The sequence below is a fragment of the Pyxicephalus adspersus genome, chromosome 2 (genome assembly GCF_032062135.1).
Source record: "Pyxicephalus adspersus chromosome 2, UCB_Pads_2.0, whole genome shotgun sequence".
Taxonomy (NCBI): Eukaryota; Metazoa; Chordata; class Amphibia; order Anura; family Pyxicephalidae; genus Pyxicephalus; species Pyxicephalus adspersus.
In genome coordinates this window covers 17,115,679-17,135,373 of record NC_092859.1, presented here as the reverse complement: position 1 = coordinate 17,135,373, position 19,695 = coordinate 17,115,679, and the positions used below count along the sequence as shown (strand labels likewise).

Below are 19,695 nucleotides of genomic sequence, written 5' to 3'. Positions count from 1 at the left end.
ACATGGAAGGGCAGCAAAAAAAACAAAGCAGCTCCACACAAAGTACACCAGACCGAGTGTTGTAGCAGAGTTTATTTCAAACATGGCTTTCTCCACAGAAAAGCCAGCTGGACACATGCAACAGGAAAAGTAGAGAGGATATACGGAAGCAGGATGGGGGGAATAGAGGATAAAGTGGTTGGGACAGAATGAAAGGATAAAGGAAACACACATACACACACCCACACTACAATGAGGAATAGCAGAGTGCCTGCTACACCGTAGAATATATAATTACAGACATTAAAACCGGTGGGAAATCCCCCAGCAGCCCCCCAACCCCTATTCCACCATGTAGCTTTGGTACAGTCATATTAAGCCCCTCCCACACATTGAACCGCTCCTGGCTCCCCCCTATAGAGAAAGGGGGCAGTCACATCATTAACGTTTATTTAACGGATAATGCAATAAAACTGCATCTATAGACCCATTTTTAAAGAGTTCTGAAGACAAGTAGAGTATAACTCGACTGTTTCAGAGCAATGAATTGCAGATCCTTTCTCTTAGGAACTCCTCTTCAAACATACATACAGCTTTCTCAACTCACTTCCACATGCAATTAAAGCTTCCCACAGCAGAAGCCAGGTAAGCTCCTGCCCTTCCTCTATTTCACATGCAAAGTTCCCATCTACCTTCTGTAAGGGCAGCATATTTAAAAAAAAAAAAAAAAAAAATACTGCCCAAATGTCCAATAACATGTCGCTGTCATCAACTCGATGGAGGTCCCGAGGAGTTCCAATTCATCATAGGTTTTAAGTCTAAAGCTTTCTCCCACTCCCTCACCGTGTGCCAAGCAGGGAATCTGTAAGCCAAGCCTTGGGTGGTTCTTCCACTTCATCCTGAGCCAGCAGAGGACTATTGTGAAAGCAGTTCCTCCACTTCCATTGTGATCTGTGTGGTGGAAGCACCAAAGAGTCAGATTGACTAGATCCTACTATAACCTTGAGCAGACATCTTCAGAAAAGTCCAGCAGCACACCATTCCCGCCACGGAACAGATCTCTGGAGACTCCCTGCCGAGTTTTGTGACCGTGCTTCATTTTCCTGGATTCTAAGGTGCCATTTAGACAATCATTTTAACAATGCTGGAGGAGATATCAAAAAATCCTGGTGATAGAAGTAAGCTCTAGTGTTTCTTATCCATGCATGTAGGACAATATAACTTGTTTTAGAGCGCTCACCATGGTTACAAGTCCCTGACAGCAGCCAAAGCCATAGAAAATAAGTGAGAACAGTCTAATTATTAGATAAAGCCAAGTTCATCTTCTTGCCTGGTTCATTGTGTGGTGCTGAAAACATCGTCATTCTACTGAAACTTCTTTCTGGTCACGAGGCTGCCCTCCCCCTATCAACAAATCGGTATATTATGTGCTGGAGGTATTCAAGACTAAAGGTGTACAGAAAACAAGTTGAGTATAGTGTGAGTCGATGAACAGGCCAAGCATCTTAAAAAATATTAAATACGATCTCCACTGTGAATCATGATGGCGCTACCACATGAGTAAATAGAACCAACAGTACAGAGCTAATGGAACGTTGTGGAGGACAACTTGCATACAAGATGTGGTATCTTCAGGCCTACAGTATCCATAAAGTCTGTTGAAAATCTCCAACTCTGATGCAGAGTCCTAGTTAGAGGAGGGCAGTAATGTGCTGATTGACAATCTCTCATAACAATAAGGGAATTATGCATTAGCGGGATCACATGTGAAGGGTAATGAAGTATCTCCGAAAGAAGAATGGTGAGGGAGTGGGAGTTGACCTCCCTTTTCCAGGGAGAAATGTTCAGAAGAAGCCCCCAACCCGCCCTCCCCATACACCACGTAATACACGATTATCAACTTTTGAGTCTGAAAGCCGCATCCGCAGATGATGTTGGGGAGGGGTATGTCCTCCACCTCCCTTGCTAGATGCTACCTGCTGAAGAAAGGAAGATTCTGGGGACTGAGGAGAGTGCTGCTCCTTGGAGACTCTGTCCGAGCCATAACATCCTGAAACCAGGAGGCTACATCTACTTCTTGTGTCTCGTATTGACGCAAGAACGGGTGTTCCTATAATGAGAAAGGAAAATGTGTTACATGACTTCACAGAATATACAGACTAAAATGTGAAACAGATCCTGAAAGATATATATACAGATTTAAAAAACTGTAGCTACCATATCTTAATTCAGCATGCCTATTTATCTATTTACCTATTGGATAAAACCACCATATGAAGGTCTCTCCTACTAAACTGCATTGAACAGATGATTATATTCTTACAGTTCCTATGTATAAGAGTGCAGGATTCAGTCCTATCTACCTAGTAAGAAGAGGACAATAACCAGAGAGTCTGTGTCTTGTACTGCTGGTTTAGTTTCCACCACTGCATACTGCCCTTACCACAAACCATTCACATCTACACTAAATGGCCAAAAATTCAAGGACCCCCTAAATAGATGAACCTATATGAGATTGTCCGCTGTAAAACCATTATATGTCATGAATATGATGTCTTTCACCTTGTTACAGATATATTTGCATAAACTGGAGCATGTCTGTAGAATTTCTGGCCATTCAAGCAAATGAGCATTTGTGAGATGATGTTGGATAAAAAAAAAAAAAAAAAAAGACTTCGCTCCATGTTGGCATTAAGGTTCATTACAGAGGCATTCAAGGGTTGAGGTAAGTACACTAAAAGAAACTTGACTTGCTTCACACAAAAACTTATGTATTTATGGAGCTGGATTTGTACACAGGGGCAGAGCCATTTTCCTTTCCCTTCTTAAAGTCCCCATATAAAGACTTAATTTGACTTAAAGTTCTGGTGACATCTAAAATATTTTAGATTTCCCCTCATGATCTGTCTAGAAGACAGGAGAACAGATAAATGGAGTACTGCACCTAGAATGTTATTTCTCCCAGCAGGAGGTGCTTGTCTGTTCTTTCGGATACACCAGGCTGTGCATGCCTTTGGTTCCTTCAATTTAAATGCAGTACCCCTAGTTCTACATTGTACATGTTAACATCAGGACAGATAACAGAGTACCAAAGTAAAAGGCTTTATTCAGGCTAAAACAACAATTTAACCCTGGCAGTGCAAGGGGAGCTCTAGTACAAGTTTGGTTTTGCTTTTTTTCCTGAAGGTTATTTTTCTTTATAGTACAATTTTTACAGCATTGATAGAATAAAAAAAAGAAAATGGTGCCACCACAATATCTGAACACAAGCTGGCTACTTACCAAAAGCTTATTATACTTTGGCCTTTTTCTGTGATCCTTAGTGAGACTATAAAGAAAAGGAAAAGACAAAACAACTGTTACCAAATACCTTATACAGAGCATTTTCAGGCCACACATCCAAATCAATATCAATAACAGTTCTTGCATGGGTATAATAGCAAGGGAAAAGTACTGGTAACCTAGAAGAAGCAGGAAGAAGATGTCAACAAAAAAATGGAAGGACTGAGGGACAGTTAATCTGCACTGGAAAAGGGAGAAAAGCTATTACACTTCCACAGTAATAAAATTTGATTAGTATAAACTAGTGTTCTGGAGTGAGTAAGAAAAGAGCAATATAACTCACCAATCTTTGACAAAAGACTGGAAAAGAGGTGAAAACCCCATATTATGAGGGAGAACTGGAGGTTCTTCTTGAAGGACTTTGGTGAGGACTTCAAAATCTGTTTTGCAGTTCTTGTAAGGAAATTGGCCTGTAGCCAACTCAACCTGGGAGAGAATAAACATGATTAAGAGAAAAGAAAAAAAGCACAGCTTGTGTGGAGGTAAGCAAGTAAGTTCATCAGAAACTATCTGATGGGTAATACAAATGATAAGAAATAACTCACCAATGAGATTCCGAGACTCCATACATCTGCTCGGATATCATAGTCTGGTTTGGTAGGATCCGGAGGATCAATTCTCTCGGGCTAAAAAGAAAATGAAATATTGCTGGATCTCCTGTATACTTTTGTCTACTCCGACCCAAATTTCCCAGTCTACTTACAGCCATATAAGCAGCACAACCCGCACTCCTGGTTTTGGCTTTTGAGTCCACAAGACGCCCACTTATTCCGAAGTCACACAGCTTGATTCGTCCACTAGCATCCAAAAGTATATTTGAGGGTTTGACATCCCTGTGTATAACCCCATGTTTCTCTTTCAGATAATACAAGGCATTTACAATCTATGAGGATCAAAGAAAAAAAGGTTTGCAGGGCACTGCCTGGAAAAGTGTATATGCCCTTAACTTTCTATTTTTTTTTTTGGTCCCTTTTCTTTGAGGGCTACAGACCCCCCTTCCCCAAAGAAATATCTGATGCATCAATACCACCATAATATATCCTATAATCCACTTAGCTTCTAACCAAAATCTCCTCACACCACTCTGCCTGCATTTCCATCATAAATAGAGGAGGAATGGTGGAAATGGAGGAATAATTCTGACAAAGAACAGACGTTGGGGACTAAATTTTGAGCAGAATCACACAGCAAAGCAGTTTGGATTGGACTAAATAAAAAAATGTGTGACCCCCAAAATCTGATTATGTAAGTAACTTACTGCTACAGTCATCTTTCCTAGAATGATCTCTGGTATAGGACCCTGAATTCTTTTTTTAAGTTTTTCTGCACAGGTTCCCATCAGCTCCATGGCTATGAACACATCAGTCTGAAATTAAAAAAAGACAATAAGTTATTTTAAACCACTTCAACACAAACACCAGCAATATGACATTGGCCCTAAGCCTACATTGTACAGCACTAAACCTGGAAGAGGAATGTCACATGATGCACTTTATTATAAAAACAAGAGACGATTACGAAAAAAGGAAATAATTTGACGAAATCCAGGTCATGCGATTCTGTGAACACAAAAATGACCAATCTATCACCTTCCAATTTAAACTAAAAAAAAAATAAGATTTTCCATGATATTAGTAGAGAGTCATTGTGCCCAAGATGATTTCAGAAATATCTTCTTGTTTTAATTTCTCCTGAAAAGCAGTTCACTCCCTGGTATGTGTGGGTACCTAGACACTTCTGTACTTACATTAGCATAACTTTATATCTTCCATGTGAGACTGAAGACACTGTTGCTCGACTGCTACTCTCAGGAGATTTAAAGTAAAATTTAGCAATACCATTACAGTACTGCTCACAGTTGTCCTAGCTGGAGACTCTGACTTGAGGAAGCAAAGCCCTGTTGCTACCAAGGTGGTCCCCAACACAATGCAAAACAAGGCAAAAAAAGGCAGTAATGGGGAAAAGATCAGATGGAGGGAGACCACAGACAATACAGGCCACTAATCATCTGCCACAGCTTCCAGAGTTCAGTTTGTCTTTATTTTATGTTGTCTATGAAATCTCTGGCCTAAATAAAAACTGTATTAGTTTGAAAGGCCATTAGGAGTCATGCTATATCATTGAGATGACAGAGCCCAGATTTATTACATATTTTTTACTTTAAATTTTACACAGCGCTATGAAAGAATCATTTTTATTCTGGAATATTAAACGGAATGAATGTGATCAGTGAAGGTACAATCTGTATTTCATAGAGATTTTCCGTCATCAGCTGAATTAATCGATGAGGAAGGGTTTCTACTGGAGATATTACAGAAAAGGTATCGGGAAAATAGTTTAATAGACAGTCGTCCCTAGAACAAATGTCCCTAATAGGGAATTACCTTCACATTGGAAGACTCCAAATAACAACTTCCCATTGCATCTTTAGAACAAGCAAAAACAAAAACCCAATGCGTTTTAACCTTTACTTGATCTATCTTACAAAATCTTTAAGCTATACATACAATTGTATACTTTAAGGAGACTGTGGAGTACGACAAAAACAGTGATCAATGGTCACAACACAAATGTACTACAAATGGCTCTGATGTGCATTTCATGCGCAATCAAGAACTTACATTTGTGATGAAAGTGCCATAACATTGTACTATGTATGGGCAATCATGGCTTTTCAGTACAACATCCAGATCCATCAAAATACGTTTGTTTTCCTCTTTGTTTCCTGAACGGCGCATTTGCTGGAAAATAAAGAAAGTTATTGAAAAAGTTACTCGGTTTTTTAAAATTTGCGGTTTCTGAAATATGGAGAAAAAAAAATCCCTTGCAGTGGGTACCCCTCCATGCTGCAGGGATTAAAGTGGAACTAAAATCCAATTTAAAATGTGTGATCAGGCAGGTAGTTATTGCGGAAAGGGACAGACAATATCCTTTCTGCAATAACAGTTCATACTTGAATGATCACTGCCAGCCTTAGCTTCCCTTGCAAAAAGGAAGATGGTAGTGCCCTGCTTTTTTTCCCCGGAAAATTATGAGAAAATTAAATAGTAGAATAATTCCCTGCTCCCACAGCAGCTAATGCTCCATTGTCCAGTGTTCTGTGATGTGAGTAGGCTTTAAATGTCTTCCATTACAATGCAGGACTGTTTTTCCCAACAAGTACAGGATGATGTGCGAGATCTTTGACTGGTTGGGCTGCAAAAAGACAACACTTCAGTATACCAATCACACAAATAAGAGAGTGTCTTCTGGAAGCGGGAAATAAGGTGGGTACACCTCCTTATTCATCATCCCCAATCTGAAGCCCATATCTCTCCTTTAGGCTTGTGTTCCTGGGACTGCACACCTGCTGTGTCAAGTGGGTCCCAAATTGTCTGGTAATTTATTTTTGTGTGTGTGTAAATTACGAAGCATGCAGCAAAAGAAGATCACAGCATGGTTACAGGTCTCACTCTAACAGTTCTAGAACTTAAACATAACTTTTAGGTAGAATGATCCTTAAACCAACAGCTTCCATTCAAATCAGAGTATTTCTGGCTAAAATCTTCATCCCCATCATGGGAAGGTCAAGGTGAAACTCATATATCTGTGTTCTGTTACACTATCCACAAGGATATTATTTATAGTCTATACTAAAATAATCACACACCTTTACAGCAATGACATGCCCGGTCTTTTTAAACCTCATCTTCCAGACTTGTCCACAAGTCCCACTGCCAATTTCTCCCAAATTCTCCAAGTCATTAATATCTGCCTGGTATTTCTAAAAAAAAAAAAAAGGCAAGAAATCTGTGAAATATTAAATGACTCAGTCAAACCTTTCCATCAAAATTATGATCTGACCACAGCCAAGCTCCTTTAAATCCAATCAATGACCTTGGACTATTATGTATTCATGGCTAAGTCCTTCACCCTGCAATTATCCTCTACCCATACCAGATTCGATATTTTGTGACCTTTATCTTTTAAACGCCCGTACTTTTTGACCTTATCCTTTAATTATCCCGGCTAGAGAAATGCAGATGATCTTGATGAACTTGCTTATGGGAAATGTGTAGGTTATAAATCTGGAGAGCAGGAGCCCAAATTGTATTTAAACCAAAAATGTCATATATTGCAGCTTAGTATTCCTTAGATGTGGTGACAATAGTTTTGGGAATTTTTTCTTTCTTTTCACTTGGTGATTCTACCAGTACCACACTTTTTTTAGGGTACCAATACTCACTCACTGAACTGTATTTATGAATTGTCAGCTATGTCCCTCTAGGTAAGGAAGTGTGTTAGGACTAGATAACATCTCTCCAACATCACCATACACCCAATATACTAATTATTAACATTACCAGCAGTCAATATCAAACCTCATCCTGCCCATTTTCTATTGACCCATCCTGGTATTTACATGCCCCACCACCAAGGGATGCATTAGTATTCAGGTTGGACTAATACTAAGTGCCACTCATATCGTTATCCTCCCCAGAGGTAACCCTGCATGTGACTCGGGGTAAAAAAAACAAGCTGAAAGCGGTAAGCCCGAGTCACACTCGGGGTTAAAAAAAAGTGAAAAATAAAGACTTACCTGGTACCATGTGTCTTCTGGCGTCCTCCAGGCTCCTGCCATCCTCTGGCAGCGTTCTCTTCCTCGTTCTGTCCCCCGGGAGTTCCCGGCGACAACGGTGCGTACAGATGTCGCTAGGGGCGCGGCAGGAATTTCAAATTATTTTGTATTGCATTCAATACAAAATACCTGTATTGAACGCAATACAGTGGATTTATATGTCTAAAAGCAGTACATGCTTTCAGTGATGTCTTTCATGAAAAATTATTTTACAGTATAATATATTAGTATCTTATTTGATGGCCCTGCCTTATCATCGGGGAAACACGGTACTAATATAATATACTGTAAAATAAATAAGGAGGTTAAGTAAGCACTGCTGAGTCTAGGAAAAATGCCCACCCACCCCTTCCCCCAACTAAGAAATACCTATACCAAACATTATCTTATTCTTACCTGTCCATCAATTAAAAGATAGCCCGTCTGCTTAATAATTTCTTGCAGCTTCTGGTCAATTTCAGTGCTAAAAGAGGAAAAGGAAAGAAAAAAGAAAAAGGAAAGAATTAGTTTCAATATCTTAAACACTACCAAACCTTAGCCTAAAGTTTTCATAAAAATAAAATATCACACATGTAAAACAATGGAAATATAAGGCAAACAATTTCAGAAGAGACAGTTATTAAATTTAGATTTGTAGCTTGGGTCACATCCAATACAGGACCAAAAGTACTATGATAACACTGGTAGCCATTTAGCCATCATATCGCTCTACCCTGCCGCAGAACATTGGGGTCTTAATTATTGTGGTATATTTAAAATTTGCTTTTGTGTCCAACTCTTTTGTTCTATGAGAAAGGATCTACAGGGAAGATTAAGGACAAGTTCAGAGCAGCGCACCCAATACTTATCCTCAGTTCCACTCCCTTGTTTTTCACTGTGCAGCTCAGCCCGGTGCCACAAAGCCTGTAAACAAAATCTTGACCTTGTGTCTATAGTGTATGGGCGTTGCTAGTTTTATGTCTTTTGCTGGAACCGTAAAACAATGGATGTTTGGGGACACTAAGGCTGTGTACAAACGTGCAATAATTGCGTTCTCTCCCCTTTATTTTTATTACGATCGTTACCTATCCGTGGACCCGCCAGGATCGTCGTCCGAACGATGAGCGCTGTACACACGCCAGATTCTCGTTCGATATCAGCCCTTAGGCGAGTATACAACATTAAAACTTGTAGTGGGGATGGAAAAATGACCCAAAAAAATAATCATTAGGGACACTGAATACATTTATAGGAAGAGAAAACACCTTATATAACATGGAGATTTATGCTCCATACAGGTGTTCAGTTAATGTTCCTTGAAACGATCTTTTTTTCATGATCGCTTTGGGCGACAATGAACAATAGCTGTAAAAAGCGGCTACCATGCAGCCTGCCCTGTCATATAAAAAGGGAAAGTTACGATCTATCCAATATTTAAACAACAGGGTTTATTAGCAGAGAAAATTTACATTGAAACTCAAAATTTACATTGAATTAGCAGAGAAAATTTACATTGTGGGACACCCAATTTCTACAAAAGTCATTATGAAAGATCGTCATCACCTATGAAAATCCAGCATCTGTACAGAGCTCATGCTGGCAAGGTTGCAGAAAGGAAATTTCCGACAATTTTTTTTAAGTGACATTTAAACCATATTAAGACTAGTCCTCACCTTTCCAGACTCCGCTGCGTCAAGTAGTTTGTTTGCGGTAGGTTCAACATGTGCCGTGGACGGGTAGGCAGAGATGGGTGATGATGTGCGGAGCTGTCGGAGCGACTGTGTCCATCATTGGCAAGAGGAAGTTGTAAAGCTGAATGAAAAGAAGGTGGTATACAAAGAAGGGACAAAGATTGGGGAACAGAGATAAGCTACAAGCAATTGTATTGACCCATTACCCCCAAACAACCCACTGAAAATCCAAAACCCCCTTATTCTGGTAAAGCAAACCTGTCACTTTATTAATCAGCACAACAACATAAGAAGAGCAAACACCTAGAGGCATCTACACAGATATGTACTTTTAGCCACCAGAGCACATGGGGGTCTCAAAAACATAGGGGGCTCAATATAATAGCCATTTCCCAATCAGGAATTATATTTTAGCCCCCATACCCACTTGTTTAACAAGTGCTGCATCAGATCAAAAAAATCCATTGGGTGAAAGTTGGAATAGGCACCTTTGGGTTCCCTTTGAGCTCTGAAGTGTGTGATGTGAAGGTACATCTAGGACCCTGCCCTTAGCTTCTTGTTTCAGTTATATAACTTTACTCAGGTGACAGATTTACTAAGCACTGTATTTTATAAACTGAACTGGATCCAATTCAATCATTTTATACAACAAACCCCATTACCATTGTTATACCCCCATGCAATGTGCCCTACACACATCAGTATCATCTGAGAGAGGTTGCTGCTCTGCTTTCAAGGCAAAGGTGGATCTTGTAAAGAACAAAAGTGAGAAACAAAATAATCTGTGGGTACCTTATGTTTGTACAGACTCCAATCCAAAGTACAAGAAGTTTAAGTATACTCTAAACCTGTGTCTTCGATGGGTTTTAACAAACCTTCAGTTTCTAATAGTACTCAGTTTTTATGTGGCCAATCAATCATCTTTCTTATGGATGCTCCACATGGTATTAGGCAGGAATGTAGACAGACTATGGATAATCACTTATCGAGAATAAATATAAAGCAATACCTTTTTTCTGTTGCTCCTCTCTGATGTTTCCAGTATGAGCATGGGCCCTCACCATCCTCAGATACATTGCAGGACCCCTGGCCGTGCACTGTACATGATCACATCAGAGAACAGAGACTGGCTGAGAACAAAGAGGTGCAACAGGGAGAAAGTTTGTGGGAGAGAGGAATAAAGTAAATATTCAACCTCATTCCTCACTCCCAGACAAAATTCAATCTGCTGTTACGTGACATTTTTAGATGACTGGCGTTCAGCTTTATGAATATTTGAATATCTATATGCTGACCACAATTTTACTTAAAAGGACTACGAATCTCAAAGGATATTGTATTCCAGATTATATGTAGGTAATGTTAATATTATATATAATAAATTGTCTCCTCCTATACAACAAACGGGCAAAAAAAATTAAATAAAACTACTGACAGGTGAAGTAAATCATTTAATTTCCTATTATAAGGTAGACTATACATTGAAATGTTTATTTACACCTGCCCATCACACCTATATGAGCTTGTTGGACTTCCCATTGCCAAACCATGGAAAATATTATAGAGGATGGCTTTGCACAGGACAATTGAGTGTTGTCTATGGTAATCAAAACAACACTGGTGAGGATGGATACTACATTTAGATGAGCAATTCGATGGAACTCAGCATTTAGATTCATCGCAAGGTGTTCAGTAGGGTTGACGTCCACCTAAGTTTCGCCATAAACTGGGTGTGATGGACAGGTGTTCACAAACCTTGGGCAATGGAGCAAGTCAAGGAGCAAGACACAAACAAATAAGTGAATGGCTTGGCCGGTATCCACCCATAGCTAGCATTTGAATTTTGGTGTGGATGTAGGATTGGCTTGGGGCAAGATTTATCTACAACTTTATGGTTCTCTAAAGTCAGGAACCTGTACAAACAAAAGGGAACACAATATACACATATACTTAGGGTATCTCCATCCCACCTTACAATATCACATTTGCCATAAAATCTGGAGCCCAACTCTACCTTCTGCTGTCCCACCTTGCCTTGTTTGTTAGGTTTCCCTAAGCTCATGCTTTGTAGAAAAATCTACATGCCAGATCCACACTGCATGCAACATTCACCATCCCATGCACAAAGACAGGTGGGAGAGCGATGCCAAGCATGAGCAGAAGACTGTGAGGAAGGGGGGCAGTAGATACACAAGGGGGGCAGATTAAGGAAACACAGTAAAATTAATTCATAGGGGAGGAGGTGCATGTTAAGAGTGACATAAGGGGAAGTTAGCTGCGCCTGGAGCAAGTAAGGAGTTGAAAAGGGCGATCCGATACCTGCTCGCTGGGATGGAGCGGGCGTGGGGCTTAGAGTGATGAGAATAACTGGGGGAGAAATAGGGGTAAAAAAATCAACATAAAATACAAAGCAACCCAGGAGAGAACAGGAAACAAGAGGAGATTATGGTCCAAAGAGGAGAAAGTACATATGAACATGAGAACAGAGGAAGGTGTAACATGGGAGGGACAATGACTGAAAATGAAGATCACAGCAATGGAGATTGGATTGCAGGGGAAAGGTCAAATGAAATGGAGAATATGAAGATATAAAAACACATTTCCCGTACACATAAATAAAAAAACATTTTACCTACAGGTAAATGCAATGCTGGAATTAGCCAAGGAGCCACCAAGTTCCTACTCATAAATTATGTCTAATGTTTGGCCTTAATTGTCAGTTTATGTACATGAACGTTGGCTACATCATGGCTACCTTTTGTCATTGGGTTTCAGGAGGGCACTAAGCCCTGGGAGCTAGAAGTGGTATCCATTAGTATCACCCCAAATCCATAAGTCCCTACATGAACAAAAGATATACAGCTTTTAAACTCCAAAGCAAATCACAAGCCTTGATTGTATTACCTTATCTCAACATAAAAATATTTTCTTGGAGTAGTTTGCCCAAAACATACTAGTAACCTTTCTGCCATTTGACTAAAATGAGTCCTTATGGTGAATTGTTATGTATGGTTCCATGGAGTAGAAATGAATGAACACAACTTAATGAAGTCTGAAAAGAGATGTACTGTATATACATGGTGGCGTGCAACTTAAAAGTCAAGTGGAAGGCCACGTCATAATCTATTATTGAATACAAATAATTTCAAAGCGCCTTACAAAAAAAAGTTTAGAACCTAAGATGCAATGGCTACAGGTATCCTGATAAAGAAAGAAAAAGGAATGCATATTGGAGACATAATTCCCACCCAGTAAGCTCCATCTTCTGTGGCGCCAACTCTCAACTGTATGCTGTTACCTTAACCCTTCTAGCCAGTATAGAAGCAATACATTGCCAGGTAACTTTGACTAGAAACCCTTAACGTGGAATGGAAATCCCTCGGATTAGAGCTACCAGGGCACAAAACAGTAGAACTTTCCTGAGTGATCAAGGTGGCTGTGGCTAAAACGTGTCACCAAAGGTCCTGCATATCTCCCAACTTGGAGTGAATAAAGGAAACCAAAGAGAACACACTACTAACACACAGTTTAATGCCTGTGCTGTATGGGTTTTCCTGAAGTTTCCTTCTGCATCCAGGTGCAGTGTATCACTCACACTGCTGCTTAGCTCTGCAGGAAGAGTGGCCTCTGTCAACCACCTGTCCCTAAAATATATATGCACTGACATACAGCTAATATATGTCAGAAATCTCGCGCCGTTTTGCCTCAGTAACAAATGAGGACCTATTTTCTAGTCCAGTGTTTCTCAACTAGGGTTCCTGTCAGGGGTTCCTTAAGCATTTTGTACGTCTCAGGTCGATTACCACTAACACCAATGATCTATTTGGGCTAACTGACCATGAGGCTAAAAAATCTGAACTGTGGATATAATACATTTTGACAAAGCTGTCCAATATGTTTGGGCTATATAAATGTTGTATATTAATAATAATAATAATAATAATAATAGGAGGTTCCCTGAAATCTTTAAAAAATTTAATGAATCCCCCCCTATGTACCAAAAAAAAGGCTAAGAGAGGCTGTTCTAGGCAATTGTGAATTGGGCAAACCAAAAACACTGTTTGAGATAAAGAGATATAACAATATGCTTGCATTCCTTTCACCCCACTGCTGCTCCTTTCAGCCACAACTGTGCAAGCTTCAAGCTGCTCTAGATAAAGCCAAGACAGGGCCACGGACAGCTTCCCATCCCACGTAATCACCAAGAACCAGTAGAATTTGTTGAATTGAAGCTCAGAGATATACACACACACACCCCAAATGCTAGGTTTGAATGTACTTAGGGATAGGTATAACGTATATTTAGCGGTCACTGCTGCTCTCTCTCCTCTGTGCAGGGTGACTGGCCTTGTGTCTGCCCCCATCTGTGGTGGTTGGGCCTGCTAAATCCAATCCACGGCTCCAGGCAGCCCACCAACTATGTCACTGCTACATTGCAAGGTAATATGAATGTAACAGAAAGATTGTCAATTACATAATCACAAAAATGCTCAAATAATTTTGCACTTTATCACTCACAAAACATTTTATGGCATTACCCCTGCTGGTCACCAACTTTATTATTTTTTCTTACACCCCCTTCCTTCTGGCACTGATATCCAAAGAATTCTGCAATATTGCATCAATATCAAATACACATCCAGCACAGAAATGTATATGGGTATCTTTAGTGTGATCACAAGACAAATCCAAACGCAGAGATAAAAGTTGGTATTTTCAGGTATATTGTGAACAATATTCAAGGAGCACTCAATTATTATCCAATAAATGGGGAAGAGTTACATTCTAACTGCTATCTTAGGCTCGGGAGTTTCTCCTATGTCCTTTTTTTTTTTTTTTCTTGTAACAACAAACGTAGCTAAATTTTCCACTATAACACACTCATACTATAAACTGCCTAATCCAGTTTATCAACAACAAGAAATAAAATTCAGGCTAAACAACACGTCAGCTGTCTTAGATCACCTTATTTTCTTCAGCTATAATCCACTGTGTCCACTGCCGAGGCATTAAGCATCAGAATTCATTAGATGATGATTTCTTCAGGAATTGAAAGTATTTAGGATCCTTGTCATTATTGATTAGCGAATACCCTTTGAAGCAGTGGTACGTCTACTCCGGATTTCAAGTTCACCATCCTTCCAAGCATGTGCATCACTTCATCTGTCCAAGGATTTCTATGTAGAGGACATCCTTCCATTTATGTGATTGCCTCTAGTGACAACTCTATCCTATACATGCATTGCTTTGCCATCCCAAAGCCTTTTCTATAGAGGTCATATTTACATGTACCTGCACATCCTTACCTCCGTAAAACTTTTTCTGTAGAGACTATTCTTCCATGTAACTGCATCACCCACCTCACCAAGGATCCTTCTGTACAGACCATTCCATGTACCTGCATTACCTTCACTAGCCCTTTATGTAAATATATTACCTGCCAAAACTCCACCATAGAGATAAGTCTTTCTCATCGCTCTAAGACTGTTTTGTAGATACCACTGCTGTGTACCCGAATGTCCTTGGCTCCCCACTGAAATTTCTATAGACACCATCCTTCCACTTACTCACATCCCTCACTTTGGCTGATTATGTTTAGACTATACCGGAGCTCTCACTATAACTTCACCTTCAAAGGCGCTTTCTCCAATGATAGTCCACCAGTCTAACTCTTGCATGCCACTGTATGGTCTTACATTTGCAAAGTTAATTTCTTAATGTCAATACATGATCCCATATCCCCAAATTTTTTTTGTAGGGACCATCCCTGATCTCACCATCCTTTTACCTAAGCAAAAACAATATAAAGACTACTTCTGTAATGACCATTCATGAGCTCACAATTCTATGGTATTACATGGTCTCACATCCCCAACAATCTTTCTGCAGGGACAAACCTTGATCCCACCATCACAAAGATCTTTCTGCTATGATAGTTTCTGAGGCCACTCTTTTGTATCATTACATGGTCTAACATCCCCAAGGATCTTTCCCTTCCGTAGTGACTGGTCCTCATCTTAACATCCCCTCACTTCCCAAAGGTTCTTTTTCATCATGCATCCCCAAAGATCCTTCCATAGGGCCAATTGCTAATCTTCTCATTCTTTTACCAGGGCAAAAAAAAAAATATCTAGGACTACATATGTAATGACCACTTATGATGCGTACTATTCCATCTTTTACCTCCACAAGGCTGAAATGAATATTCATGTGACCACCTCTCCTTCCACCATCACAAAGATCTTTCTGCTGTGATAATTCACTCTTAGTGTATTCTTTTGTATCACTACATGGTCCCACGTGCTCAAGGATCTTTCTGTAGGAACCATCCCTGACTCACCCTCCTTTCCTAATCCCCAAGGTTTTCTGCATACTGACTATCCCTGTTCCCACCATCTTTTTACCCACCTAGGACTCCATGTGAAATGGCCTTCAGTGAAAACCCACTCTTCCATACCACTACATGTCACGGTCTTACATCCCCAAGGATATTTCTGTATGAACTATCTGTGACCTCACCATGCTATCTCCTCATCCTTCCACATCCTCAAGGCTCTCTCCATACTGAAGACCCCTGATTCCACCATCTTTAAACCTACTTAGAACACCTCTGTAAAAACCATCATTGAGACCCTCAACTCTTCAAAATAACTAAAAATGTCATAGTGTGACATCCCCAGCGATAATTCTGTAGGAACCAACCCTGACATTACCATCCATTTAAATTTCCAAGGCTCTCTAAACTAACTAAACATAATCCCACCATCTTTCTACCTACCTAGAATACCTTCTGAAATGTCCATGATTGAGCCCTCCAACTCTTCTTTAACATTTCATGTAATGGCGACTGATCCTTAGGGATCTTACTGTACGGACCCTTCCTGGTCTCACTATCCTTTCAGCTCCACAAAACTTTTTCTATAATGGTCATCATTGTGCCCACCACTCTGCTATGTCACCACAAGGTCTCGTATGCCCAAGAATCCTCCTGTAAGGGCAATTCCTGACTTTACCATCCATCCATGTGCCCAAGGCTCTCTCTGTACAGACTATGATTAATCCCACCATCTTTCAAACTACCTTAGACTCCTCCTGGTATGGCCATCATTGAGCCCTGCCAACTCTTCCATATCATTACATGTTACATTTCCAAGGATCTTTCTGTAGCAACCATCCCTGACCTCACCATCCTTCCACCTACACAAGGATTTTCTGTAATGGTCATCCTTAAGCCCACCATTCCTCAATGTCACAACATAATATTGCATGCCAAGATCTTTGTGTAGGAACCATTTTTGACCTCACCATCCTTCCACCTGCCCAACGCTCCCTCCATACAGACTATCCATAATCTCACTATCTTTTCACCTACCTAGGATATCTCCTGTAATAGACAACATCGAACCCCCAACTCTTCCATCTCACTACATGTTATGGTGGTACATTCCCAAGGATCTTTAGTAGGAACCATCCCTAACCTCTTCATCCTTCCACCTAAACAAGGCTTTCTCCATACAGACTATCCATAAACCATCCCTGACCTCACCATAAATCCACAAGGCTATTCTGTAATGGTCATCGCAGAGACCACCATTCCCCAATGTCACAACATATTTTTGCATTACCAAAGATCTTTGTGTAGGAACCATTTTATAGACCTCACCATCCTTCCACCTGCCTAAGGCTCTCTCCATACAGACAATCCATATTCTCACCATCTCGCCTACCTAGGACTGCTCCTGTAATGGTCAATATCGAACCCCTTTCACCTAACTCTTCCATATCACTACACGTTATGGTGTTACAGTCCCAAGATCTCTTGATCCTTTCACCTACACAAGGCTTCCTCCATACATACTATCCATAATCCATCTTCCTACCTAGGACGTCTCCTGTAATGGACAACATAAAACCCCCCAACTCTTCCATATCACTACATTATGGTGGTACATTCCCAAGGATCTTTCTGTAGGAACCCTCCCTGATCTCGTCATCCTGGCCCCCTCCACAAAGTTTTTCTGTAACAATCATCCCGGGGGCCACCACTCCTTAGTGTCACAATATATTATTGCATGGCCAAATATTTTATTGTAGGAACCATTTATGACCTCACCATCCTTGCAGCTGCCCAAGGCTCTCCATACAGACTATCCATATTCTCACCATCCTAGGACGTCTCCTGTAATGGTCATCATTGAACCCCCCTATTCTTCCACTACATGTAATGGTGTTACATTCCCAAGGATCTTTCCATTGGAACCCTCCCTGATCCCCCCTTCCACCTCCGCTAGGCTCTTCCTATAATGGTAACCCTGAGACCACCACTTCATGTACATGATCTTGTATGCCCAAGGTTCTTTCTGTAGAAGACATTTTTTGACATTACCATCTTTCCATATCCCAAATATCTTTCCATAGGGACCACCCCTTCGCCCCATCCTTCAACTTCTGCAAGATTCTTCCTGTAATGGTCATCATTGGGCCCCCACTCCTCCATACATGTCATAGCCTCTCAGGACTATCATTATGGGGCCCTTTCCTGGCCCCACTACCTAGGACCCGCCTGTAATGACCATCCTTGGCCCCTCCATGTATCTTTATCATGCCCATACATTCTCCTATATGTACAGCACACAGCCAGATGTTGTGAAGAATCCTTAACACCATAGCCAGCCACAATCCTGACATGCCGGGCCACACAGAGCTCCACCAGCCGTAAAGTTGTCCACCTGTGGGGCCCCCATTATCCAGTCCCCCTCCCCCACACAGGGCCCTTCCACCCTCTCCGCAGCCATTCCTCTCCCTTCTATCGTCCTTACTAGGCCTTGCACGCTGCGGGCTGATCTCCAGCTCGATCCTCCTCCTGGCCTCTCGGTTCTCCTGCTTCAGCTTCGCCTCCAGACGAGAGAGTTTCTGTTCCAGGGAGGACGCCGCCATCTTCCCTCCGCGCACTAATAATAAACAAACAGGTCAGTGCGCGTGCGCGGGGGGTAGGCAGACTGACAGATTCCCACTGCGCGTGCGCGGCGGCCTGACAGGCGACAGCTTGACATCGCCGGGAGGGGGAGAGAGCCTGACAGCTGGCGGCGCGTGCGCGCTCCCTGCCTCGCCCTCACTACGCATGTGCAGAACCAAAGCTATAAAAGATGAGCATTACGCATGCGCGGAGTTTCTAAGGGAAACACTGCTAGGTTTGGCTGTAAAGCATAAGATATTATTAATAATAATAATAATATTATTATTATTATTATTATTATTATTATTAATAATAATATTATTAAACAGGATTTTTATAGCGCCAACATATTATGCAGCACTGTACATTAAATAGAGATACATATATTTAATATGTGCTTTCTTTAGAAATGTATTGCCTCTTTTAAAGGCCAAATGTATTAACCTCCTGAGCGTTACACTGAGGTCTAGATTTCTGTACCAAAAGTGATCCACTGTTTTTCATGAAATTTTTTTTTTAAATTGTAGACCTGTAACTTACAGAACAGGGGTTCTAGTAGATAATATGAATATAAAAAATGTATTTACTTTTATTTTTTTTTATTTTTTTGTATTGGATTGGATACCGGAGTTTGTATTCAATCGAATACAAAATGAGCGTTTGAATTTACCAGTTATGTACTTTGTATTATTTTATATTATTTTGTATTGGATTGGATACGCAAGTTTGTATCCAATCAAATACAAAATATAAATTTGAATTTCCAAGTTATTTACTTTTATTTTATTTTTTTTTATTTTTTGTATTGGATTGGATACAGAAGTTTGTATTGAATCCAATACAAAATGAATGAATGAGTTTCTATTTGAATTTCCCGCACACGCGCCGACGTCATCACGCACGCAGAAGCCTTCCAGTTTTTTTTCTCCGCCGGACGGCTTCTCGCTTCAGAGATCATCCGGCGCTGGACGAAGAAGGACGTGGACGATCAGCGGGACCAGGTAAGATGCCGGCCGGTATCTTGTGTTCCGCCGGCCGGTATCTTTTGTTCCGCCGGCCGGAGAGGGAGAGGGAGATCGACGGACGACGATGGACGGAGGACGACGCTGGAATAGGAAAACAACGCTGGA

The 19,695-nt window shown here is 40.7% G+C and overlaps 1 protein-coding gene across 4 annotated transcripts; it reads right to left on the bottom strand.

Annotated features, from left to right (window-relative positions):
- Positions 1-54: 54 nt before the first annotated feature.
- Positions 55-18,586, bottom strand: MAP2K7 (mitogen-activated protein kinase kinase 7). Of its 4 annotated transcripts, none has more exons than XM_072399741.1 (12): positions 18,429-18,575; positions 11,929-11,976; positions 9,592-9,730; positions 8,336-8,402; positions 6,971-7,084; positions 5,943-6,062; positions 4,580-4,687; positions 4,025-4,204; positions 3,867-3,947; positions 3,605-3,747; positions 3,262-3,307; positions 55-2,089 (listed from the first exon to the last, which is right to left on the bottom strand). In XM_072399741.1, exons 1-12 carry the CDS (start codon positions 18,544-18,546, stop codon positions 1,952-1,954), a joined length of 1,302 nt encoding a protein of 433 aa, XP_072255842.1. In that variant the 5' UTR covers positions 18,547-18,575; the 3' UTR covers positions 55-1,951. The 4 variants fall into 4 exon arrangements, with proteins under 4 accessions (XP_072255842.1, XP_072255844.1, XP_072255843.1 ...); XM_072399743.1 differs by lacking the exon at positions 18,429-18,575 and adding an exon at positions 14,575-18,355; XM_072399742.1 differs by lacking the exon at positions 11,929-11,976 and having other exon boundaries at positions 18,429-18,586.
- Between the last annotated feature and the right edge of the window lie 1,109 nt (positions 18,587-19,695).

Bases quoted from the DNA above. Each gene is read 5' to 3' on its own strand.
- MAP2K7 (XM_072399741.1), bottom strand. From the start codon at position 18,546: ATGGCGGCGTCCTCCCTGGAACAGAAACTCTCTCGTCTGGAGGCGAAG. The intron at 6,063-6,970 runs GTGTGTGATTAT...TTTATTTTCCAG, and splicing joins GGCATGTCATTGCTGTAAAG to CAAATGCGCCGTTCAGGAAA. The intron at 3,308-3,604 runs GTGAGTTATATT...TTTTCTTTATAG, and splicing joins CAGTCTTTTGTCAAAGATTG to TCTCACTAAGGATCACAGAA.